Raw genomic sequence first — 27,553 nt, forward strand, 5'->3', positions numbered from 1 at the left:
CTGACCAGCTTACCAGGAACTGGTTTTACTCTACAACAGACATGACAAGATGAAACGTCATCCTTAATGTCTGCCTGAACCTACAGCCACCAGAAGTCTCTGAGAACTCGATGTTGGGTTTTAAACATCCCGTCCTGCAGTTTTGTTGTCGTGGTGCAGCTGTAATACTTCTTCTCTTAGAGGAAGAGGAACATAGAAATGTCCATTGTGCAATAGCTACCTCCTTCCACTGTGAAAGGTGCAAAATTACCTTGTTGGGCTCCATGAAGTTCATCCATCCAAGCCCTGGCATATGCATCCTGCTGTTGCTGTGCACTAATCCAATCCAATAGATCAACAGTCTGTCTCCCTGCTCCCAGCTTTTCAGGGTGGCCTGATTTATGGTGGGATTCAAGTTGCTTGCCTGGAGCATTATTGTGTGTGTGTGGGGGGGAGCTACACTACAATGTGATTTTGGCACATCATATTCCAGTCTACGCAAGAGGGCGTCTGGAAGTTTGTTCTGTGAGCCTGGAATGTAGGAAATGTAAAAATCAAAGTGGGAGAAAAATTGTGCCCACCTGATTTGTCAAGGGCTGAGTGATTGTGCATTCTGCAGAATCTCTAAAGTCTTATGGTCTGTACAGACTTGTATTGTATGGACAGCTCCTTCCAGCAGGTGCCTCCATTGTTGAAAAGCAGTTTTTACCACTGGCAACTCCGTATTGAAAATATCATTGTTCCTTTCTGCTGGGAGGAATATTCTGGAGTAAAAGGCATATGGCAGTAGGTCTGCCCCCCCTTCTTTCTCCATTTGAAGCAGGACTGCTCCTACTACCACATCTGAATCATCAGCCTATATCACAAAGGGGCAGGAGGGGTCAAGGTGGCAGAGGAGAGGATGAGAAGCAAAGACTTGTTTTAACTCTTGAAATGTTAGAACAGGAGAATCACCGACCCTTTCTTAAGAGCTGAGACAGTGGTTTTACACAGTCAGCAAAATTAGGAATGAACTTCCAGTAAAAGTTAGCAAAGCCTAGAAAAAGCTGCACGTCTTTTCCATTATGTGGGGGGGGGAGGTGGAGGATTGGGGAGGAGGGTCTCGTCCTTGGGCCCCGACTGTGTGGGGTGCCACAGGGTTCAGTGCTCTCCCCTCTCCGATTTAACAACTACATGAGGCGACTGGGTGAGCTTTTCCATTGCCATGGGATGGGTTATCATCAGTATGCTGATGATACCCAACTATACATCTCTGTCCCTCTGCCTCTGGTAAATTAAGCAATGCTGTAAATGTCTTATCCCAGTGCCTGGAGCCTGTGAGGGTCTGGATGGGGGACAATAGGCTTCAACTGAACCCTGGCAAGACTGAGTGGCTTTGGGTTTGGGGGCCTACTGGTTCTAGGACCATGCCATCTTTGGTGCTGGATGGGGTGGCACTGTCCCAGACAGAACCAGTGTGTAATCTGGGGGTCTGCAAGGGGGATCTTCTGCCTCTCTTTGGAAGAGAGTAGGAGACTTGCAAGATTGATGTCAGCCTTGTGAGGTAGTCCAGACAAGAAGCACACCCAGAATCACTTGCTTTACTTTATTGTAAGGTTATAGTAACAGAATCATGCAAGTCTGAAAGTACATTTCTCCCCGTCACCTTTTCAGCCCAAGAAACTAGGGAGGGTCTCATATAAGATGTTTGGAATACCCCCAGTCCTTCTGCAAACTCAGCTGCCTTCTATTCAACCATTGCCCTGGCTGCAGCAGCTCTTCCCGCTGTCTGCCAAGGTCATTCCCACAGACAATTACAGTACCTTTTTCTCACAATATAGGTAGCATGCATTTTTCCTTGTTGCTGCAAAAATGTTTTGCAGGCAATATACAAATCACTGCAGAAGATTACATCTTCATCGTATATTAGTTATTTTAAAAATTAAATACTCCACCAATACATTTCAGGTCAGATAACTCTGTTGTAAAGTTAGTGTCTGAGCTCCTTTTTGGAAAGTACTTTTTGAAATTCTTCTCTCAAATTGGTACCAAACCAATTTGTTCTGGTTTTTTGTTTTTTTGTTTTAAATATATCAGGTGCTTTTGCAGGACTTGATATTATGCCTAACTCCCATAATTCCTTCCCCTTAGTCTTATACTGCTGGTATTTGTAGTCTAAAACATCCACAGAATGTTGGCTTACCTAGTCCTTTTTGTGGAACAGAATGTAACTATATGTTTCACTGATTTTACTTTTATTTGCTTTACTACATCTATGTAGTCCAGTTTTCCTCTTAACATACCCTACCTTTCTACATACACTTTTAAAAAAATCTATATATTCCTAGTAGCCTCCTTTCCTCTTACTTTCACATCCATCAAATCATTTGATGGATAACTAGCCCAGTTGATTTAATTATCAATGTTCTTCTCAAGTTCTCTTCCCTTCCCCCTCCCCAATGACTAAAATGCTTCTAATTGGAACTGAGATTCTTTCTCAAAGAAAGTTGTGCAGCTTAGTTTATTCAGAATGTATATCAGTTATTTGTATTATACAATTTAGGAGTCCCTGGTGTAGAATTAATTATTTTACTTATGCGTGTTTTTCTTAATATGTTATGAATCTAAACAATAGATGTTTTCCTTATCTGAAGCTGCTTTTCTTCACCCATTTATATTGTTACATCCTTAAATGATCCTGAATACTTAGAGGTACTAAAAGAAATATAGATAGTTCATTACATTATATTGTTGAGGACACAAAATAAATTTCACTACAGGTTTAAAGCATTCACGTTTTAGTATAATTTCCCATTTGGGGTTGAATTTCCATCTATCAAATTAAAAGCCTTCAATATATTCCAAAATGCCAGCAAAAGACTACAGTTAATCTGTATTCCTGACATCTCCAAATGTGACTGAGAAAGACTGCCTATTAAAATGCTACAATTTTTTTTGTGGTTAATGTAGGACAATTTTTTGTTTTTGAAAAATGGATGAATTTGAGAAAGGCAAAGCAGTAGCTGAGACAGGATTCAATTTATTGTTATGCATTTCTGTTTACTTGTGAAGCTGGAAAGAAGCTTGATCCCCTCACTGCTTTGGGCTTTCTGTGAGCTCTATTTTCAGATTAATGGTGGCTTTACTTTTGGAAACTCTTAATCCATGTATGTGCATCTGTTCCCATTGTCAATTAAATGAGCAAAGCTTCTTAAAATTAAGAACATAGGATAAAAAATTAAACGTTCTGTAATAGTTTCTACCCACTTGCCTTTAAAAGGCTAACAAATAACCCTTGAGTGAGTTCTTTTGTGCTTTCCTATCATATCTGATAGACTGAGAAAGACCAATTGTTTCAATTAAAAAAATAATCTGGTTTTGAGATCATTGTCTATTATGTAATTAAAACCAGCATTGTAAAGTCCAAGACTTAAAATGCTGAGAAAGAGAAATGAGCGAAGGAAGAGTGAATCAAAGATAGTTCAGTAAACTCTTGAGATTATTCAACATTTAAGAGCATATTATCTGATAGCTTAATTTTGTTTTGTCAGCAGTTTCTTTTGATTGGAGTGTAGGCTTGTCCAAAACACATTTATATGAAATCTTATATTATTTTGTTTGCTGCAGATTTGGTCTAAACATAATGCTTAGAATCCCAATTGTAAAAAAGATTATTTAAAAAAAATGTTTATGAGTGACTATTACAGGGCTATTGGCTAGCCAGTGTCTCCTTGGTAGCATAAAGAAGGTAAAGCAGTCACAATAGAATGAACATTATAAGACATGAAAATAAGTGGCTCCACAACAGATTTCCTATGAGAACAGTACTTTATAAGCCAGCCTGTACATGTTGTGTAGCTGCAAATTGAATATCCTACCATTTCTATTATTGAGCAAGATCGGTAGGAGAATGCAATATTGAGTGAGAAATTTTTAAGGGGCAGCTTTTTAGCCCTTTTTCTGAGGAACCATTTCCCTTTTGAAATTTCTGCCCTGTCACACACAAATGAACACACAGTATGTATCAGCATTTAGAAATGGCCAGAAAAATACCTCATGGGAAAAAAGTGAACAGGTTCTCCACTTACAATACATAACTGCAATTTTCTCCAGATGTTTTTTGTTGAAAGAAAAGTTGAAGGAACTTTATATATACTTTGGCCCACAGTCAATCTAATAATTTGTATCAAGCCTGATGCAACTCTGATTGTCAGTGATTTAATGAAATCTGTATTTAAAAGGTTTAAAAAGCAGAAGCACTTCTTTGTTTGAATATAGGGGAAACCTGGACGGAAAGGTGATGCAGGTGAACCAGGACTAGAAGGCCTGAAGGTAGGATTGAAGTTATTTGTGATATTTACTCTTGTTAAAAAAAAGTCTGAATGTGAATTGTTGGTGTGTGCATAGTTGCAGAGGAAGGCAGAGATAATGTTGGTGAAGGAATGCAAGAACTGTTAGCAGATAAAAGACAATAAATGACATTTCAGCCCTGGCAAGGTGAGACTGTGAGAAAGAGATTCAAATAATCCTGCCTAGATTCTGATCATACAGTTGGGTTAATATGGTATATGGAAAGGTTTTATAGAAGCAATCTTGTTCTAGCTGTTGATAAAAGTGCTGTAGTACAAAAAACAATGTAACCTATATACAGTAGAAAAATATTTAAAATTTCATGTTTTTTAAAACAAAATCTTATATTTTAAAAAACCACAGGGAGAAACAGGAGATCAAGGAGTTCTTGGGAAAACCGGGGAAACGGTAAGAATAAACTATTTTCTGTTTCTAAACTGATGCATTTTCATTCATCTATAATTGCTTAGTCTTGATATGCTACGGACTTAAATTGAAGCTTGATGTTCCTATCAAAATGCAGCCATAACTGATCAAATAGATCTGTGTGGAATTCCACACCCACCCCAATAATATTCAAGCTCTGAGTAATATTCCCAGATAAGATATCAAAGTTCATGTAATCTGCACTACTGGTACAAAGTCAAAGAAAGAGATGCACGTTTGTAAGCCCAGTGGAAATTCTATGTTGTGGATGGAACACCCTTTTTAAATTGGTTTTAGTTTCTTTCATTATCTCGCACTATTCAGTGAAATGCATGTTTCACCATAGAAATTACAACACAAATCTATTTTAAGGCGCATATCTCATTATACAAGTGTATCTCAGTTCTTTAAAATCCTATTGTACTCTTTTGCTGCTTTCAAATGTAAAACCTAACTAGATATAAAAAATAACTAAAGAGGCATATGCAATAAGATTACAGAATCACTGAAGTGGAAACTGACATTGAATGAATATATAGTAAAGGACTGAACTCTGTTTTCATTCATATAAAGCGTGTAGCACCACCTACTTTGATAATACCATGTTTCAGAATGCAGGTATAAAATATCTTCTTGGAATGCTCATTCTTATGCACACATGCTTTCTTTCTCCCTCTCTTTGCCTCATTATTTTTTACATTTATGCATTACTTAAAATTGCTGTAGGGGTACGCTGCCGGTCCTCACTGCTGTATATCCACATATTAGTGAAGCTGCGTGCATTGAAGATCCTATGTATGAATGCCTCACTACATTCATTCAGAGGGTGGACTAGCAGTGTGCCCAAAAGGAATTTATCCTGCTCATATTATTACTCCCTCTTTTTTCTTAAGAGAAGAAAAAAATCCTTGTTCCTGGAAAGCTATCATTGTAAATGGCTTTGGTACAATATGTATGATTACACTAGCAAAGCTGCTTTGTACTACAGTGCCACAGGATGTGTTGCTCAGTCAGTGGCACAGGACTCTGTACAAGGACAACAAAACTAGCAATAGTCTTTGTCACTGAACTAGCAATAGTCCTTGCCATTGAATCTAATACACATTTATTATAGAGTTGAATGACCTGGTTTATACCACATGTTAATCCAGCTAAGATTAATTAAAAGAAATGTCTGGGCTGTGATCTTTACTCCAATCATCCCTCATTTCTATGGCTGAGGGTGGCTTCCAAATTTGGTGTGGCCCCCATTTCTGATCATAATAAACCAGAATATGTTGTTTACAGAGTCTGTATTGTGCTAATTGGAAATAGCAGTCCCTCTAGATTTGGATAACACATTTAACTATATTAAAGTCATGGTGCTATTCAGGAGCAGGGTAAGATGGCAGCACACACATGCTGATTAACCAGTTTGGTTAGCTGAGTTTATTGTGCGTAAGCACTCAATAGGTTGATAAGGAGTAATATAATATTGGTGATAAATTATTCCAAGTAGCACTATAGATAATTTTTACAATTAAAGAAAATCTAAAATGATGTTATCATCGTTAACACAGGTCCTCAAGTAGCTTCTGTATGATTTTTTTTTTAAAATGTGGTTGTTAGATGTAATAAGGCCTTTGATAAAATTAATACCAGGGCTTTGCAGCTATCTAGATTCACACTCCTACATATCTTTAAACCAAACATGTTTTTCTATTAGAGTTTCTTTTAAGAGTTGCCAGCAGATGTTGTATGAGCACTCTCATGTGCTCTGAATCAGCTTTTCCACCTTGAATCCAGATTGCTGACTGGTCCTAATTAACGTAGTGGATTAATAAGCATTCATTCTGAAGAACTGCTTATTAAGGACTTCTTTATAGACTCAATAAAGTCTATAGTATGTATGTATGTATTTATTATTTAAATATCCTGTCAATATTCATATACAGAAGAACTACTTTTATTATAAATATGATTAAATGTAAATATATTTTAGTTCATTCTCCTATATAAAAATATAGCTGTGGTCTCTGTTTATTCTGAATCCTCTTTATTGCAGAAGGATTTATTGTGCATCTCAGTAAAGATAATAGCGGTCTTACTAATACCAGGAAACATTTAGATGAATCCTGTGAAATTCAGTGTTCCTAAATAAAGAATTTTTAGTTTTAATTCAGATTTCTCTAAATCCTAATTTTCCTGACTTGCATATCATAAGAAACCATTGATTGTGAAAATAGGAATGAGCTGTTGGAAGTCTTCTGCTATACATTTTCTGCTTGCTTTTTTCCAAGAATTGCAAGATGATGATGATGATGATGATGAAGATGATGATATCAGCTTCTTTTTTATTCTTATCTACCTCCTTTATCCAAGCTGCATTCTTGGTGTATTTCTTTGGATTGTCCCATAGCTGCGCTCAGAACTGAACTGTTTCTTCTTTGTCAGGTGTTGACTGGTTCATACCAATCTCTCACCGTCAGTCAGCTGCAAAAGGCAGCTTTACTTGGAACAGCTTCCATCCTGCGACGATACCTTTAATACCATCAAACAACAACATCTGCCTATCCCAGGTCCTTGGGAAGGACTTGATGGGTGGATAAAAATGCCAAATCCAGTCTAAACATCTGGCTGACTGTGACCAACCATAATAATAATAAAACAAATATATAATTCCTCAGTTCCTTAGTTACCTATTTCTGATCCAGAACTTCACAGGCATTCTGGTGTATGAAATATGTCCTATTTAGACATAAGCTGTTGGTTGGATCTTTCAGGGCATGTAATATCCCATAAATTCAAAACAAAAAGCTATTTAAAAAAAAAAAACTAGTGATATATGGTTAGCAACTAATAATTTGTAGGTTTTATTTGATCAAGAGTGTCTTCATTTTTTAAAATTGGGCTTAGAAAATCTAGAATTTGAAAGCCTGTTTTTATTTTGCTGAAATTCAAACATATTTGTGTCAACATAGTATATTTTTGAAAGAGCCCTCTATGTGAAGCTCCTTGTATTTGAGAAGAAATAATTTGCATGCCATCATGTTTTCTCTAGTAATCAGCTTAATATTATTAATTTACTTGATTTAAAAAAACTGAGCAAGAGCAGGTTAGATCCAGAATGAGAGCTCTACAGAGCAGTATATAAGATGATACTAATGATTGTGGTGGGGAAAAAAACAATCCCCTTTTTTTCAGCAGAGAATCTATACTAGGTCCTTGTTTATTTCACGGATGGAAGGAGCCTTTATTGTTGGCTTATAGCACTTTACAATAATGTAATAGTTCTAAACTTTTGGCTTCACTATCTTCCCTCTATTTAATTCTATCAAACTAATATATGTGAATTTTTCTGGGTGATTTGATATTAAAAAATCCTTTATCCACCCTTCCATTCTTTTTTTTTAAAATATATTCAGGATTGGTAAGATTGTCAATAGGGTACCTTTATAATTAGATTATTTAATAGATGAAAAATCCCAACCCCTTTGTCAAAAGATTCCATAGAAATGATGCATTTGACTATAATTCTTTCTTGTGTGAAACCTACTCATACGGTATTTATTCCTCATAGCTGTTCTTGGTATTACAGATCCTTCTAAACAGACCTGTATTGGCTTTTTGTTGTTGTTGTTGTTATGAAACTATTTTGATTTAAAATATTGGCAGTACACCGGCTAAGTATAGTATTTTACAATTGGAATGGGTTTCTCCCTGGATAGTACAATTAGCTACTTCATACAGAATCAGCAGATCCAGTTATACAATATTTCGTTAATTTAATAAGAATGAAAAGAGTTCCAGCAGAGCAAATTTGTAGGATCAATGAGGGAAAGTTTCTTTTGGAAATCATGCCAAGAAAACAACTGAAAAAATTGCTTCTGTCTCAGCTATACTGGCATGTACAGCTGAGTTTCAGACTTTTAAATTACTGGCTGGCAGAACTTTTAAACCATATTATATTATAACAAAAACTTTTCCATTGCTGAGTGTAAATCAAAACATAAATAGTTTTAAACATTAAAAATAAGATCAGAATGTTATATTCTTTTACACATAGACATGAATGTGGCTGATAAGGACTGTTACTATATTTGGAAGCATTATAACTCATTGCCAAAGTGGGAAACATTCTCCAGGTAACTGATTACATAAATATCAGTTCAAGTTAAGCAAGCCACTGTAAAAATTCAATTTGTGAATAATAGCAGATTAAATATTACAATATTTTGACATATTGCATCACATCAAAGGACCATAAATAAACCTGTCAGCATCATGATGTTAACTATTGTTAGAAAGACAAATATCATATATGAATTCCTTAGAATAGACAGTCTAGGGCTTAGCAATCTACTGCAGAAAAAGATTGCTTTGGACTTTTGCTAAGAGGGACTGTTTTAATTGGGAGTCCTGGGGATTGATCCTAAAATACATGTGCAGAGCATGTATTGTACTATGGAACAATTGATATGTCTGTCTGATTATATTTAAATGTATGTATTCCATTCCACGTATGCTATCTCTAAAAAGGCAAAGAGAATGACAGAAATGATACATACTGTTCTGATAGAAATGAAATGTTTCCTTGCCTTTCCAGAAAAGCCTTACTTTTTACAGTCAAGCCCCAGGGGTGACTAATTCACATATGACAGAAAATCAGAACTGGCTATGCTCAGAGTTAAAAAAGAAAAAAATGAAGCCTTAAATCACTGCCAAAGTAGGATGCCACTGCCTTCTTCCCCTCTGTGCTTATTTGTTTTTTGTAGTCTAGTCTACAGCCCTGTTATTTCCTAGTTGGGATATTTAATTTTAAGTACTAAACAGGCCAGCCCTAGTTCAGACAAGATTCAATGCCACCCAGTGAGGCATTTCATTTAAAGTAATAGCCAAATAAACTACCCAGTTCCATATGGCTGGAAAAAATACCACTATTTTCAATTAATCTCTAAGTACTACAGAAAAGGGACTAATGCAATGGAAACATTTATATAATAAGATGGGATGCATTTGCTCGAGTGGAAGAGAGAGAGAGAAAGTCTTAACAATGTCTGTGGACGGGCATCCTAAACAGGATGCTGGACCCTGCCTGTGGCAAGGGAAGAAAGATGATTGTGAAGCAACAACTAACATGTTACAATCTCCTTCCACACAAAAGGAAAACAACAGAAATTGCTAACACACCCCTGTCCATAATACAGGTGTTAAAAAAAAAATCCTAAGAGTAACCTGACATTTTTCACCTCACTGGTCCCTGGCCATAAAATAGGAGCAAACAGCTTATTATTTAGGATATTTTTGTGTTCAGTGCTACAGTAGTCTCCCCAGCCTGATACTTCAATTGGACTACTGCTCCTATTGAACCACCAGCATGATTCCCCATGGTGGCTGAAAAATTATTAAAGCTATAGTTCATATATATCTGACAGATATTGGCCTAGGAAAGGCTGTTTTCCAGTTTCATCTATTCACACTTTATTTCTTCATGTCTCAGGGATACTGAATTTTATCCATTTCTTTGTAATGGCATTAAAAGGTTGCTTCTGAGTTCCAGATTTTGACCCATTCTTGTTCCAAGAATCTTGTTGTTTTGTTTCTGGATGGTATTTTCGTTGGTTATTATATAGACTGCATTTTTATTTATAGATTTTTCTACATCGGTTTCTTTCCCCCTTTGAATTTATTATTTTTAGTTTAATTTGTATTTCAAAAGTTGTCCTGGGATTCAGTTGTGCCAGGGAGTTTCTGGCATTCATGAGACTTGGAGGAACAAAATTTAACAGAGGAATACAACTTGGCTTTAAGCACTGGTAATGCCTTCCCCATATCTTATTTACAATTTATTTAATGTCCACCTTGTTGACCATGGGGAAAGCTCTTCTAACTGAAATATTTCATGAAAACATTTGAAGCATGTGAGATTAGAACTGCCTTATGTAAAAGTCATGAAGCTGAATGCAAAATTATTTTAGATTTTCCATACATTTTAAAAGGAAAATAAAAGCACACAGAAATAGATGTGATTATGATGTCAGGTTATAGTATTTACTGCACTGACATTGTGATTTAATCCTTGGGGACTCTTTACTCATAATAATTAGGCCAGCAGCTTGATCACCACACGCAGATTCTGAAATGTACATACCACTAGAAATCTGCTGAACAGGATCTATGCAGTAGCACAGACAAGTTGTATCCCGATTCAAACAGGAAGAAAGAAAAAGAAGCTCTAAACAGCCTCTGAGAGCAATTATATTCCAATAAATCACAAGAACAGCACTGTAATCTTCAAACAGAATAGTTTTGTCAATAGACAAAGATCCTATCATAAATATGCATGTCAGTGTAATCAGAGCTGCGTAATTTTAAGGATTCTATACAAGGTTTTTTCTTGCTCTTAAGAGTCCCTAAAGATACTGTTTAAGGTTTGCAGACAATGTTACAGCAATATCAGAAGCCAGAAACATTTAAGATTTTTGGTAACTTGCAGAAGCAACTTCAGTTTCACATGTGGTTCCTTCATATAACTGAGAAGCAAAATATATTATGCAGAATAAATGTGTACCTTTCATACAGGTTGCCTAAAGATGTTTCCAGATATTTCATATAATTTTACTGGGCTGGGTATATGCACATATATGAGTTTCTAAACTGCTGAGATTCATTGTAATCATTGACTATAGATGGTAGGGGTCCTGGATTATTTGCTTCTCCATTTCTTTTCCCCTTTAGGGACCCATTGGTTTACCTGGTGAAATTGGACCATCTGGGGGACCTGGTGAGAAGGTATGCTATAAGATGCTAATAATAATGGAACAAGAGCAACTCAAGCAATATTCCAAATATAGTAAAAGTACTATACTGTACACTACAACTGGTGTTCTAAATTTTGTTCAATATGGGATCAGACTAGATGTCATGAGAGAAATCTGATTGGATTTTGTAGTTTTTTACATTTTTGTAAAAGTAACTTCTGGGTTCTCTAGCTTTTGGGAAAGCGAAGTTTAAATCTTTCCTCTTGCCATTTCTCTAGTGAAAATAAGTTATTCTAGTTGGGAGAGTTTGTACTACTTGAAATTTTAGTTAATATGTAAACATAACAGCATGCTTACTTTCTAAAACTATATTGGATTTTAATCATGCAAAATAGGAACAGTTATTGCATGATACTTGCAAAAAGTGTTACTTAACTGTAAATACTGTTGCAGGATTTTTTAAATAGAATGGATGTTGTCCAAGCAGAGGATTGATAGAATCTGTCAGCAAATAATACAAATGGGTTAGAAGTCACATAAACAGTCTGTCAGCATCCGCGTTTTTGATGACAACCAATGGTATTTTCATGAGGAAGAGAGCATCCATCTTGTCATTGTTGGGTTAATTAAAACCTGTTTTGACCATAACTTCACTGAGTCACACACATTTATCCCAGAATAGAAAAAAATATTAGAGATAGATCCATTCATGGGAACAGGGAAAGGGTTCGCCATGTAGGGGCAAAAATAGCTATCGAGCTCCTGCTGGTTTTGTTTTCCATTCCTGCAGAGGTTTAGAGGATATCTTAGATCCAAGAGTTCATTCACACTACCATACTGAATCCTGTTCTAGAAAATTTATTTAGGTATAGAAGTTGTATATTATATTTTCATTATTAAAAATATTCCAAGACTGGAAATGCAGTTCTACTGTCAGAAATCAAATAAATTACAATATATATACACTTCTGTTTATTTGTTTATTTACTTTTAAGGGAGAGAGGGGTAATCCAGGCCCAGTGGGCCCTCCTGGAGAAAAAGGTGTCATGGTAAGTAATTCTAGGTTTATTTAAGAAACTACTGCCTCTCTAATTTTATTTGTTTGTCTTACATTAGCAAAGCCTAAGTAGACAGTATATACTTAATTATTTACTAAAAAAAATCTGTTTTTACTAAGCATTTTTGGAAAGAACTCTTGAGCATAATAGAAAATAATGTTCAGTTAACTTTTAGATGCATACTCAGATAAATACAGATTTTCAAGGTAATCATGTTTATGTGGAGAGACATTTGTGTGAAACAGTCTGTAAGAAAAATGAGAAGCTATTACATCAATGATTAGAGGCATTGGGTTTAATATTACTTATATTAGTTTTTCTTGAATATATTGAAACCGTGCATTATTTTTCAACAGTAATTTTCTGCTTATCATGTTAATTCTCTGTTAACTATTTCAAAAAAAGCGCTATCAGCAAAACTGTAGCACTGTTTGACCATAACCTGCTGTGAAAATGCAAATATATATAAGTCTCTAAGGAAGTCAGCTTGCTGGATTTCCCAACAAAATTTTTCTTCACTGATGAAGTACATGAGAATTCCATACACAGCTCTGAAATTTTAAGTTGGAAGAACACTTTTGAGAGCAGTTATACAAGCTTAATAAAGTATGTATCCAGGCATCAGCCATATTAAACTGTATTTCCTTCTGTTTCAGGGATATCCAGGCCTACCAGGTGGTCCTGGTGATGTAGGGCCACAGGGACCAACTGTAAGTATAAAACATGATATTGTTGCGCGCCCTCATATCAATCACATCTCCATTAACTTTTAAGCTTAGGTTTATTAATAGGCAGTGTGACTTTAGAGAAAGATAATGAAAATTATTCAGCCAAAAGAAAGGAATAGTAAAGGCATGAGTCCAACCTTAGCAAATTTTATATCCAGTGAGTTCAAAATAAGATATTTAATTCATGCTTAATTTCTCATTGAAATTGATGAAAATGGAACATGTGTTCAGCAGAGGAAAATTATTTGCAGTGTTTCCCTTCTATTCCCCTACAAACTATGAAACTATTCTGGAGGGAAGTAGGATCTTCTGGAACAGTGTGTGAAGCAGCAGGAGAAAGGAGTGAGCAATCATGAATCACTCCTCCTGCCATTGTGAGATCTGCAATAATTCCCAGTGGATCTAGTCCAGTAAATTTTATTTTTTGACACAAAGATCTGATAGCAAATAAAATATGTGCCTATGTGAGCATATATCTCTGTTAATTAATCATTTTAAGGTCTGAACTTTCTGTTAGCAGGTAATGCCATGACTGATATGTTATCTGTTTCAAGTTATTAGAATAGTAATTTGTCTTTCATACAACTTACTTTTCCTTATTTAATTAAATTCCATAATATTTGGAATGATCTTGAAATTTATATTGAAAGCATTATGATGCAATTGATAGAGTATGACATGGGGTATGTATCCTAGTAGGACTAGGGGAGATTAAGTCCCTTAAAACTGTTGAGTAGCTGAAGGCATATTTCAGCCTATCTTAGAGAAAGCTAAAAAAAAGGGCTATAAGGAGAAAAATGGGTGACAGTTTTCTGGTCCTGAGCTTTTTGGAGGAAGATTTGAATAAAAATATAATACATAAAAATTGGCTTCTGCTCTATGATAAAAAATGTATTTAATTCTTATTTATTACTTAGGGCCCTTCAGGAACACGAGGACCTCCTGGACCACAGGGTTCTAAAGGTCAAAGAGTGAGTAGTATTTTTATGACCCCTAAAATACATTTATAAGGTATCTTTTTATTCTTTTGGTTGGTATCTCACATGTACATTGGTAGAATTATTTTACTTCCTTTTTTTATATATAATTTTTGTTAAGGATTTTGACAATAATAAAAGAGAATACAAACTGATATCATAAAGAGAAAAAAGAATAGGAAAAAGGGAAGTAAAAAGTGCAAAAAAAGGAAAAGAAAAGAGAGGGAAAAAAGGAAAAAGAAAAAAAAATAAAGATGTAACTTCCAATCTTCACAAGAAGTACAAACAAACTTATTATTTTTCCACCCCCTAAAAGGTTACATGGATCACTTTGTCCCATAACTCATCCCTTATCCGTTCGCAAATCCATGAATCATTAATGTTTCTATCCAGATGTTGGCAAAAAGGCCACAGAATTTTATAAAGATATGTCTTATTTTAACCCTGATCAAACAAATTGACTTTGTATTCCTTCTAACAGTCTTAGTCCTTAATTCATTCAGATGCTGTCATAGGATTTGATTTCCCTGCAACTTTTCTTTCTCCCATCTCAAAGGTTTCTTCAGGTTTTTAGCAACCCTCATTTGTAAATCCAGTAAAAACTCATTATCCAGGTCATTCTCTTGGCTTATCGTTTGCATTTCCATTTTAACTGTCATCTCTGTTTTATAATCCAGAATTTATTTATTTTCCAATATTTGTGCATCAGGTAATGCTTGTTTATCCCCTTCATCGGTCTTCCAAAATATCATTTACATATTTCATTTTTTCTTTAAAATCTTTTGCAAATAATGCAGCCATATCAGCAAACATTGTTACTAACATTGTAGCTACTATTTTCTGACCCCATTCTTCAAAAATCTCCTGAAATGTCTCAAATGTCATAGCACTGTCTGTCACTTTATAGGTTCCACAAAAGACAGACCTTTCTCCTTTTTTTCCCTTCCTTCTTTCTCCTGCCTGAAGTTTCCTCTAGCATTTTATTTCTAAAATTGCAAAATCTCAAAGTTCTATTGTTTCTTTTCCAATAGACTAAACAATTTATATTCCCATGAAAATACTTTTTTATTATTTCCGAAATCTTTTAGCAAAATTCCCAAGTTGTCCAGTCCCTTAATTAGTTTATAGCTTTCTTAGATTAAGTTCTTATTAAGCTTTTTGGCATTTAGTTCTTTAAATTCTTTAAGCTGTTAGTTAATTTGTCTTTTGTACTGGAACAAAAGTTAATTCACCAGGTGGTTTTTCAGACTTGTTGCTTTGAGGATGTCTTCCAACTTTAAAGTAATTACATTTCAAAAGTGTTTAAAAAGTTAAGCTTAATGAACCTAGTTTGCTTAAAAAGCTCTGTTGCAGTTGAGAACTAAATAACTTCCCTTATCTCCTGGCGCTCAGACCCACAGGAAACCACTGTCCTGGAGTCTTCCTGCGAGGAGCTCCCATCCAGAGCACAAGTGGGCAAACAGTCATTCTCTTCTGTATCCAGAGGGGTTCTGTATCACCAGTCTATCAGTCCTGGCCGCATCATTATCTCTGCTCCTTCAGAGACATCTTGTTCGCCATTTCCTCACTCAGAAATCAGAATTATTTCACTTCCAAATTGATAGAAACTAGGCTTCTGATTCTCTATTAGAAGAAGGAAATAGAACCTATAATAAAATACTACAATGAGGAATTCAGCTGTTCAATATTCTAGCCAGCCAGCTATAGTATGTCCTCTTTTTTTATATACTCTATTCCCTCTCATTCCATTTTTTTCATGGATTCACATTCCTCACAATAGATGCTCTACTTTCGGCAGCCAATTATAGTTTTGCAAATCATGTATGTTTCCTAAACATGCTTATACATCCCTCTTGTTTCGCAATAATCACACTCCTCCTATAGCTAATTGATGGCATTAGCTGTTGGAAGACATTAAAGTATAGCTAATTATTCCTAAATAGCTTGAAACAGCCATTTCAAATATCACTTCATTTGCAATCTCACTAAATTTGCAGTTATACACGTGTGGCTCTCAAAAACCACTGCATTCAGTCATTTAGGGCTGATAGGATAGTAGAACTGGAGGAGGAGTTGCTATGATTAAGAACATAAGCATGGCCCTGCTGGATTGGACCCCTTGGCCCATCTAGTCCAGCAATCTGTTCTCACAGTGGCCAACCAACTGCACAAGGAAACCTACTAGTCTCCCAGCAGATGATCTTCAGAAGCAGTCCCACTGCCATCAAGGCTAATAGCCATTGATCCCCATGACTTCCATTAATTGGTTCATGAGTTGTAACAAGCACCCTACTCGGTGCCATGGCAAGAGAAGATGATACATTTCCCCCAATTATTTTATCTTTTACTGCAGATGACAAGAAGGGTGTCCACAGCAAATTTCAATTACACCAAAATGGTATACTCAAGCAGTAATGTCATCATGTAAATGCTGCCATTATATACTTGTGCCCTGATGTCTGATATTAAGTATGTAAATTGTGGTATTTGTGTGATGACATCAATATGTACATTTTATTATTTGCTTCCCCTTGTCCCAGCCCATGGAGGATAAGATTATTGATGGTATGGCACATCCCTATTCCCTTACAGAGTTAAGGTAGCTAAGGCTGTTGAAAATCAGTCTCATTGGGGCTTACTTATTGGAAAATCAAGAGATCTTGAGAAATAGTTTGAATAATTAATTTTGGACTTCTAGAAGCGAAATGAATCTGGCCATTTCTATCTTGGAGGGCAGATTTTAAGGTGATTATATCCATGGGTCAAGTAGAAGACTAATGGAAAGGTTTAGATGGGAAAAGAGCTCATAGCAGGGGTTAGCAAAAATTGCAGAGGGGCAGATTTCTCATACGTTTGGATAAAGGCGATAACTGAGGATGTTTTCAAGCTGATGCTTATTATTGCTTGCCATTTTTTAATCTACAGTGGATTCTGTGTGCGTGTGTGTGGGAAAAAATGGAAGAAGAGATAGAAAAACCAGTGAAAGTTACAAAATGTCTTCATTTGAATCCAGTTAAATTCTGTGAATTGGTCACGGCAATCACAGATTTTGTGCTCGAATTAAGATTTGTTTTATGAATACTCATATGCATATATACATGCACAGTTGCTCCATTCCTGAAATGTCTTTTTTTTTTATACATCAGGGACCACGAGGCCAGGATGGTCTTCTGGGAGAGCAAGGGACACAAGGTATTAAGGTAAATTTAATTTTCTTAGTATTGCCCCAGAAAATTATTCATGATACCATTAGCAGATAAATGAAATATAACCTTTCTGCTATTAAGAACTTGATTTTTTATCTCTGTGTTATCTCTTATGCCATTTCCTCTCTGGTGTCTTATAGTGTCTTCATAGCATCATCCAGCCAAATATAAAGGCTGTCCTTATTATTCTTATTTTGACACAGTGATAGTTGGACAACTCTAGTGATATGGTTTATCTTTTGTGAATTGCTTTGAAAGCTTTTGTAGGAAGTGGTATACAAAGTAATAAAGAAATAAATAGTACCTGCATTTCTGTCTGTATGGTTGATGACAGATTTGCCAAAAGTTTGCATTGAAAGGAGCGTCCATAATTTGGAATTTAGAAGGAAAAATTGTCATATGTTCGGGTATAATGTACATTAAAATAGCCCTATTACTTCTTTTTCCCAGGGAGAAAATGGTGACACTGGGAAAAACGGCATTCCTGGACTCATTGTACGTCTTAGAGAAGTGGCATTCTTTCAGCATTCATATTTACGGCATCAGTCAAAGCAATATTTTTGAAATAGACTTGACACATTACCTTCTTTGTATTTGCACAGGGAAAAGCTGGAGTCCCTGGAGAAAGAGGCAGTCCAGGAGCAGCAGTAAGTTCTTCATGCTTCAGCGGAAGATTTATTTATTTTTTTATAATTCCATTCTGCTTCATAATACATAATACATTCATTTTATTGTAGTTGAGTTCACCTACCCTAACGGGTTTAACTGCATTGAATGGGGGTTTAAAGTATCCTGTGAATAGAGGTAGTCCTCATTTAGCGACTGCCTCATTTAAAGACCATTTGCAGTATGATGGTGATTAAAAAGTAACTTTGTGACCAATGCCTGCATTTACGACCTTTGCAGGTCTGTAAAGAAAGGAAAGCTGAAGTAAGATCGTAAGCACAGTTGTGGTTTCACTTAGCAACTGCTTTGCTTAACAACCAAGTTGCCAGTCCCAAATGTGGTCACTGAACGAGGACTCCCTGTATTAGAACTTAGTTTATTTCTCACTCAATCATAAGGTTGTTTGGGGCTAAACTAACCTCCCCTGGCCAGGTGGGTCATATGAACACAATCGTTACGTTGTACTTTATATTATTAGTGTAAATAAATTAGAAACTTGATGTTTCTAATTAATTTTGGGGTAAAGAAATTACCCCGAAATTACGCCCATCTTCCTCATGAGATGGCCGGTGTCCACATTTGAAATATAAATAAATAAATAATTCCTGCAAAAGAATTATGTCAAGTATTACGGGTGTTTTTTGGTTTGTTTGTTTTTTGCTGCAGTAACTAATATGTTTCTCCTTTAATTTAAAATAAATGGAGAACTGGGGATGGAAGTACAAGAGTAAGCATAACACTTTCTCCTCCTCTGTAGCCCCAAGTCCAATTCCGATCACTTTTTCCTGATCTTCAGAAATAACAGACTTTAATGTGTTACGGGGGAGGGTGCTTAAAGTATCTATCTGTAGCAGCCAAATCAAGATTCAGTTTTGCTGTAATAATTGTAATGATGATGTAACAGCAGTCTTTTGTTGCATAGATGGGCGGTTAGTTGAGCTCTGGCAAAAAGTGGGAAACAGTGCAGCCCAAAGTCACATTGCCTATCTTAAGTTTTAAAATCTATAATGAAAGACAATAGTAGCAATGACAGACATTATTGATGTCAATAATATATGAAGGCATTTATGTAAGATTATTTATCAGATCATTGTAGTTCCTGTACATAGAGGACAAGTTGTCCAATATAGTTCTTAAATGCAAGGACAGTAATGCAGGAGACATAAACATTTTCATTAGAGAACAAAGGATTCCTGCTTGTTGAACTGCTTCCTTTTGTTGAAGAGATGATACTTTCCCTGCAGATTAGCAGCTTTTTATTTTATATTCTTTCATTTATAGGAAATAAAACATTTAAAGACAAATCAGTCAATAACAGTGTAAACGCTGTATGATTAAACTAAATTTTTCAGCGTTATACACCAAACATACTTTTATAAGCAAACCATGTTATACCTAATTTTTAAAGGTAAAAAGGTGATATAAAAAAATCTGTAAATGATACTAAAAGTAAGTATTGCATACACTTCAATATTTGATACATGCCCTAAACACATGTCTGTGCTGTCCTGCTGTTTGTACAGCAACTGCATGTGACACAAATATTGTTTCTTTTACCAGAGAAAAAATATGAATAATGGGGTGTGCATATTTTTGAAAGACTGGCTTCAGAACATACAGTAAGGTATAAGAGCATGTGGGAGCAGATAGAATCAGGGCTATGAAACAGCCGCCTGAGCCTGGAAGAAAATGTAACTTTGTTAACTATTCTTTTGTACAGACACATAGATATTCTAGGGGACCTCTTTTGAAAGATTTGCACAGTTTTAGTGAATAGTGGACACCCTACAATGCTACAATTCAAACTATGGTGGTGGGGAGGGATGTTTTAAAAAGATCTTGCAGAACTATTTCCATAGGAATTTGTGGATAATTTCTTTCACATCTATACTACAAACAAAGCAAATATGCAAGCTTTGTATATATTTCAAAGTGAATCCTTCCTTTTAGTCAGATCTAAAAGGTAGCTTATATAGAGTCAGTTTGGCATAGTGATTAAGTCAGTAGGCTAGAAACTGGGAGACCATGATTTCTAGTCCTGCCTTAGGCACAAAGCCAGCTGAGTGACCTTGAACCAATCACTCTCTCTCAGCCCTAGGAAGGAGATAATGGCAAACCACTTCTGAAAATCTTGCCAAGAAAATCTAACTTTCCAAAGTTAGACAAAGATGTTAAAAGCATGCTGAAATAAAAGCAGAAAAAAGTAGGACTTTTTTAAAAATATCAAACACTAGCTGGATTAACTTGACAGCACTGAAAAAATAAACATTTACTTGAAATACCTGAACAAATGAAAAGATCCTTGCCTAGTGCCGGAATGGCATTAAGTAGACACCAAGCAGATCTCCCTGGGGAAAGCATTGCAGGGTTGAACTACTGGGAAGGCCCTTGTACACAATTTGATAGTCTCCTACCCTAATTGCAAATGGACACATTTCCTCTACATTGTAGCTAGCCATGCTTCTGAGGATAGCTTTGTACCTCTTAAATAAGAGGACATCTTACATGAATCAGTTTTGTGAAACACTAAAATGACACTTAGGAGTATATGCTATATAATATAAGAAATGAGGGATGTTGTTACAGTAGAGTATTTTTTCAAAGCACATCTTAATGTTGCTAAGCTTTAAAAGTAAGTTACTTTTGTGTTGTCAGTAGTATTTCTGATTCGTTACATGGAAAGGCAGCTACAAAAAAATTGACTATACTTCTATTTCATTTTTATTATCTTAGAGTAAGGCTATCCAGACTATAGCAGTTATTTGTCATTGTTCTGATATATTTATAGTACATCTTGATGTATCTACAACAAAGTAAGCCTCACTGAATTCACTGTAGTTTATGCACAGATAGATTTTATCTTTAGTTTGTATACATTAACTTTTCAAAGACTATTTAGAATATTGCTTACCAAAACAAATTCATAAATCAGCTAATCAGTTGATCAACCACAAGTATTTATTTGGTAGAAACAAAATTGTGAGATTAAAAAACCTTAAATGTCATTGAAAAGTTTTATGAATTGCATTTTGGTTGACTTATGAAAGGGTTTTGATATAAAATTTAAGTGGCTTTTTGTGTTGACACTGTGTTTTCAGGGTTTGCCTGGTCTTCCTGGAAGCACAGGAGATAGAGGTCCTATGGGTGAACCAGTAAGTGGATTTCATTTCCTTTCATTTGAAATGTCAGATTTAATTTCTTGGAAAACAGGTGTCATATATTATGCTGTAATTAAATATATATTATAGAAGAAAGAAGGCTGAAACTGTGTGGCTCCTAGTAAGTCTTCCAGCACTACAGAATAAAGTAAATTTCTTTCTTCATTTGTTTAAGATGGAAGATTGCCCTGAAAAAAGTAAATCTGTCCTCTTAAACATGTCCATGAAAGCCCTAAAATCTTGAGAGTGGTAACCTCCAGGATGCCTTGCATTCATTGTTATTTTTTTTTAAATTCCTTTTCTGGCCCCTTCTGTTCAGCTTTTACCTCATCCTTTCAGATAGCACATATAAAGAAACATCAGACTTTTTTAATTCCCAAAACATTACCCAACTGTAGTACATTTATATCAAGCATAAATGATAATGTATGTCCTCTGTGCTTCAGTTTGGCCAGCACACAACCACACCCTCCAAGATCAGTTAGGGATTTAATATAGAGCATCTCAGGCTTCTGTGGTTAGCTGGTGTGATTGTATACTTAGTTTAGTCTCAGATATTTGGTGTAACTTCCTTATCAGATCTTAGTGGGTGAGTAGAAAGTTGTCTGTGTAAGTACACAACCCACCTAATATGAACACATTTGGCAATGTATTTCTAACTCTTTTAAGTAATTAGGCTGATTATATAAATCAGTGATTTTCAATTCCCCCAGCCAACATGGGGAATTTTAGGAATTGAATTCCACACATCTTAAAGTTGCCAAGTGTGAAAAACACTGATGTAAAATAAGTGACAAGTTGTACAATAGTCCTTGGGGCAAAATTAGCAGTTTTAAAAGCACTTTAATTTCCTAGGGTAGAAAAAAAAGAAACTCTTAAGTTGTTGATAGCAGGTGGCAAGTATTGTTTGCTAATTGTTCAAAGCAATCCAAGAGAAGTTAAGAGACCAGCAAACATGTGCAATTTATCTCCATTGATTTCCACTTCAAAATCTTTTGCATTACTAATTTGTACCATTGTGAATAATCAGGGGTTGGCCTTTGGCTCCTTAATCTCACAGTTCCCACAATACAAGTGGTATGTCTTTGCTGCCTTTGGGAGGTTTTTTTAGCTTTTTAATCCAGATTTTGTCCCAGTACCCTGGTCATTTCCAATCCAAGAACAAACCAGGCCTGGGTCTACTTAGCTTTTGACCTCAGAGGTCAGTCAGGTGTTGCTACCAGCTGTCTGGCAGAGTTCCTGGTCTTGCTGATATAAGTGGTCTCAGAAGCAGTGTTGGAGACCCCAGGTTGAAAATTTCAAGGCAATGGTAGAAACCCCAAGTTTAATAGACTTCAGCTTTCATGCTGAGGCTACTCTACCAGATGTGACTGAGTTTTTTATAATCTCTATGGCTTCCATGGGCTTCTCACAACTCATTTTATAGCTTTCCCATGAGGCAGTTCTTTTCCTTATTTATTTATTGTATTGTACTGTATAACAGTAGTCCATAAGTCCCCAAAGTTATACCCTTGCTATGAATGGTATAAGGAATGAAAGAAGTTGGCAAGACAGTTCCCACACCATATAGAATTATGAAGTCATTGAATAGGTGCCACCCAGTCTGAAGAGAATGGTCAAATTTCTCTCTAAAAGACAGGAGGAAAGCCTAGAATTTAAACCCTAGAGCATAGAGATATACAGACAGATTGATTTATGTGTACAGCAGAAAGTAGAGGTTCTATATATATATATATAGCTACATTCTTGTGTGCAATAAAGCAGTGTCATGTCTCTGAACATGTGTTGTGAGCATGTTACTGAATATGGGGCTAAGTGTTTAGAGGGTTCAGATTTAATGCTGTGTCTAGTATGAAGCCTTGACAGATATACCATTGCCTGGTGGTGATGGACTGTGGCAGCAAATCCCCCTCTACAAGAATGGGGACCATATAAGATTATTCTACAGTACTCTCAGAAGCTGATGGAGCCTGGAAAAAGGAAACATCCAGCTGTAGGGAAAATGTCTTCTCAAATCTGGTCAGCTGTCTTTTCAGTGATCTACCTGAAATGTAGAATACCAAAAAAATGCTTGGACAATTCATTCTACGGTTATGGAAAAGAAGATGGTGCTGTAATTCCAGAGGATCCCAGATGAAATGAATCATCATGATCCTTTTCAATCTGGTTTTAGATCTGAATATGGCAGGCAGTCTTAGTTCTGATGAATTATCTGTGCTGGGAAATAGACAAGCGGAGTGCAACTTTGATGATGTTCCTAATCATTCAGTGGCTTTTGATATTACTGACTGTAATATTTGGATCATTTGTGGGAGTTATTTGGAGGGTGGGTTATCCTGTAAAGCCATTGTTTCTAATGTTAATATTTACTGTACTGTATATGATAATGTTGGGAAGGATCATTTGCAGGTTTAGAGCTAGTTATAATTAATATGCTAATGATGCTCAACTATACTTCTCCTTTCCTGCAAGCTAGAGATAGAACATTTCTATGGCCTCTGCCACCAGGCTGGAAAAAGGCTGGGTGTGTGAGAACAAGATGAAACTAAATGTGGACAAAATGGAGTTGCTATTGATTATTTGGCACGGAGTACAGAGTTTTGGAGATATGCCTGTTCTGGATAGGGTTGCATTCCCCCCTTAAGAATCAGATTTGTAGCCTGGGAATTTTCCTTGGAGCCAGCATTGATGGTGGAGAGCCACATAATATTGTGGCAAAGGTAGCCTTCTATGAGCTTCAGATAACCCCAACACTTCTTGGAGAAGGCAGATTTGCACCAATGATTCATGAATTGGTAACAGGTTGGATTACTGTAATGGGTTTTTCATGGGTGGCCCTTGAAGGCTGACTTAGAATACAGTTGCGGATAGAATTAACAGTGCCTCTTAAAAGTCCAACATGCATTCTAACTTGAGACAGCTCTAACCTGTAGCTTTCTAAGCCCACATCTGGTTGTTCAGTAAGCTATGCAAAGTCTTGCATACTTATAACCAGGCTATTTAGAGAATTAACTATTTGCATATACAGTAGTCTGCTCTGTCATCTTAAGTTATCAGTGGGACATCTATTGCATATCCCATATCAACAGCTAATTAACATTTGAAAGTCCCCTCCTTATTACAGTTTATGAGGGGGCTAAAAACATACTTATTCATCCGGACATTTTAATAGTGTTTTACTATTAAGTTTTTAGTGTTTATCTTTCTTGTTTTAGGGATACTTTTATTATTGTGTTAATGTATTTATGTAAAATGCTGAGAACCGTTAAGAGCATGTTTGTTTGTTTGTTTATTTATTAAATTTCTAAAGACAAAAAGCAATCATGCTAAATGTCAGGATGTTTTCTTTTATAGTCAACACTACTATCCCAATAAAAATCATACTTCTCCATGTGGAAAATAAGGGAAAAATTGGTATGAGAAAAAAATGTGTTCTTTGTTATATTAAAAATCCCAATTATACATTTCAAGAGGGGAATGGTTTTACAGTTTCTTCATCAGGGGAATGGTTTTACAGTTTGAATGCACCCATCACTTAGAAACTCTCCTTCTAAGAAGTTCATTGTCTTATTTTCTACCTATTGAGTTCGTCTTGTTGCACTTATCTAGTATAATCTAATTATGGTTTGGGCTTCTTTTTTTAAGTAGATGTATACTACTGCCAGTGTACACTGTAATAGAGTACTCTTTTAAACAACGGAGATAAAACTGAGTCACTTTTTCACCTCTTCATGGAGATCAGAATGTTGGAATGGGAAAGATGATGGTAAAGGAGTGTGCAATTGAAAGAGACAGTCATTATATGTGCTGATGTTGTAGGTATCAGTGTTAAAGTGTTAAAAGCAATCTTATTTTTTTTCACAATGCAAATGTCATGCTCACATAAGTTTTTGCTTGATACTAGGGACTGAGGGGAGAACAAGGTGATGCTGGTCCTATAGGTGAAGCTGGCTTTGAGGTGAGTCTCATTTACCTCATCAAAGATATTCATTATGAGAATAATCCTTGAAATAGAAAAGGCTTGGTCCTTTTAAAACAAAGAACAGAATTAAGAACATGACTGTGGAAGGAACAGGACTTCTCTTTTTCCACCAACCTCTGATAAATGGCTGGAATATTCCAAGAAGCTGGGGGAAGTCCAGGTAAATGAAGCAGAGGAAATTTTGCTTCAGAAAATTGCTTTCAATTTAGATTTAATATAGATTTATTATTTCTTTGTCATGCTAATGTCCCATTGTTTCATGTTATTGTGTCACTGTATATGTGTAATCACAGCTTGTATTTCATACTTCAGCCTGTGTTGAAAAAGATACTTTCCCCCCCTTTGGAATGTCTTGTAATTTGTAATAATAATTTGGAGTTTCTGCAGTATCTTCCAGACATTCTGACAAAGAATGATCCATTTGTAGTAGACTAGTGCTAGCTGGGGTGTTTTATTTTATTTGGATTTTTTCCAACTGATTTGTAAGAGGCTGGACATGATCAAGGCAGCTCTGTAATTTATCACTTCAATAGTAAAAGTCTGTATTTTAATATTTAAAGTTAAAAAGGAAGGTTACATTTTGTCTTTTTTTTAAACAAAGTTTGATTTTGTTTATCTCCCATGAAATTGCTTTATCTCTCAAAGGAAGAGGGGATGAGCTGAATTCTCTAGTTACCATGCCATTTCACTTCTCTGTCAGGGAGGGTACACTATTCAAATAATTCCATTTTTTATATTTTTACCTTTTATTTACCATAAAGGCAGCACAGGATGGGAGAGCTTAATCTCTCACACACACCAGAGGTAGGGGAAGGATGCCAGGTGATGTGCCTAGAAGATAGGTAGTAATGGTAGGAGGAACTAACAAGCCACAATCCCAGAATAGAAGGTGGAACCAGGATATGAAGACCCAGACGACTTATGAAAGAAGGGTGTGGGGTCTCCAATCTTGTACCCTACTGGCCTTAGCGTCACATTAAATCCACTTTAATGAGTTGACTCATTAAAGCAACTGCATCTTGCATAACTCTAATCTAAACCTAATTTAAATATAAATAATATATGTATTCTGAGTACATATGACATTAAAGCACTTTCTTTCACAAACTTCATTGATGATGCATTTTATAATTGTAGAGTACAACTGACTGAGTTGTAATTTGCCAAAAATCTGATAGGAGTAAATTATTGCTACAGTCTGGAGTTAACTTATTGAAATATAACACATGAACATTTTAAACATAACAAATTTAAGTAATCTTGCGATTTCAGGGTGGCTGAGGAAAAGGGTGAGTGAATGCTGCCAGTTAATTGTTAGTTGGCTGGTTGTGGTGCCTTTTAGGAGAGCAGAAGTCTAAATAGGAAAATGGAACTAGTAGGGCAGGTGTATGTATTCTTTTTTTCAGACTGCAAGGCCCAATTTAACCTTTGATGTATGTTATGGGTGAAGTCCAAGGAAAAAGCAATGAGCGAAGCCTGGCCAAAAAATAAAATTGATTTGATTTCAGTTGAATTATTCCAATCTGATTAACATATTTAAAATGGCATTCTCAATTTTTTTAATACTCTTTCCCTTCAGTTATATTAAAAATATATTTTATTGGTCATTTTTAAAGAACTAGAAGTTGAACTGAAACTGGTTAGCTGTACATTGTACACCCCTGAAGTAGAGAATGTAGAGATATGAAGAGAACACAAATTTTGTAGGCAAGCAAAGATGAAGATTCTCACTGGCCTTTGCTGGCTGCATCAAAGTAAAAAGTATAGAGGCCTGAAAAAATAGGATACCATCACTAAGAATAGGACATACTACAAGTAGCTCATTAACCATAACAATACAGATTTTTTTTTTTAAGTCCTGTGAACTTCCTAGTGAGTTTCGTCATGCTTGGAAAGCATTTAGTGCTGGACAATGGATAACTTCATTTGTGTTTTCAATACAGGGACCACCTGGCCCAGAGGGGGAGTCAGGACTACAAGGAGAACCAGGCCCAAAGGTGATTGTTGGGGTAATTTTGTTGAGGTACAATTTCAGTGATGGGAAGAACAGGCACTAATTTCTCCACACATACCTCTGGGAGGGTTCATGGTGAGACTTTTTATGTGCAGTCTCTACCTCATTCATAAAAAAGATGAAATAGTTCATACTTATATCCACCAGAAGCTTTCTGTCTGAAACTGGCTATGATGTTTCAGGTCATATTGGTCCTACTGTAGGTCATTGTGTATTACTGCACCCTTCATGTCTGAATCATGGCTAATTTTTTAAATTAGGTGGGCATATGTACTAGTTAAAAGTTCTTC

At 35.8% G+C, this 27,553-nt stretch overlaps 1 protein-coding gene across 1 annotated transcript in view; it reads left to right on the plus strand.

Annotated features, from left to right (window-relative positions):
* COL24A1 (collagen type XXIV alpha 1 chain) overlaps window positions 1-27,553 on the plus strand; it is a 166,237-nt gene that overhangs the window by 86,137 nt on the left and 52,547 nt on the right. The window contains exons 23-34 of the mRNA XM_088153680.1: window positions 4,237-4,290; window positions 4,672-4,716; window positions 11,452-11,505; window positions 12,470-12,523; window positions 13,189-13,242; window positions 14,178-14,231; window positions 17,384-17,437; window positions 17,894-17,938; window positions 18,046-18,090; window positions 21,208-21,261; window positions 25,172-25,225; window positions 27,193-27,246. Coding sequence (XP_088009806.1) covers window positions 4,237-4,290; window positions 4,672-4,716; window positions 11,452-11,505; window positions 12,470-12,523; window positions 13,189-13,242; window positions 14,178-14,231; window positions 17,384-17,437; window positions 17,894-17,938; window positions 18,046-18,090; window positions 21,208-21,261; window positions 25,172-25,225; window positions 27,193-27,246 — 621 coding nt within the window. The remainder of the gene's footprint in view (window positions 1-4,236; window positions 4,291-4,671; window positions 4,717-11,451; window positions 11,506-12,469; window positions 12,524-13,188; window positions 13,243-14,177; window positions 14,232-17,383; window positions 17,438-17,893; window positions 17,939-18,045; window positions 18,091-21,207; window positions 21,262-25,171; window positions 25,226-27,192; window positions 27,247-27,553) is intronic.

This window comes from Python bivittatus, unplaced genomic scaffold (assembly GCF_059951505.1).
Source record: "Python bivittatus isolate LINGU-HERP-01145 unplaced genomic scaffold, Pbiv_v1 ctg000700_np1212, whole genome shotgun sequence".
NCBI lineage: Eukaryota > Metazoa > Chordata > Lepidosauria > Squamata > Pythonidae > Python > Python bivittatus.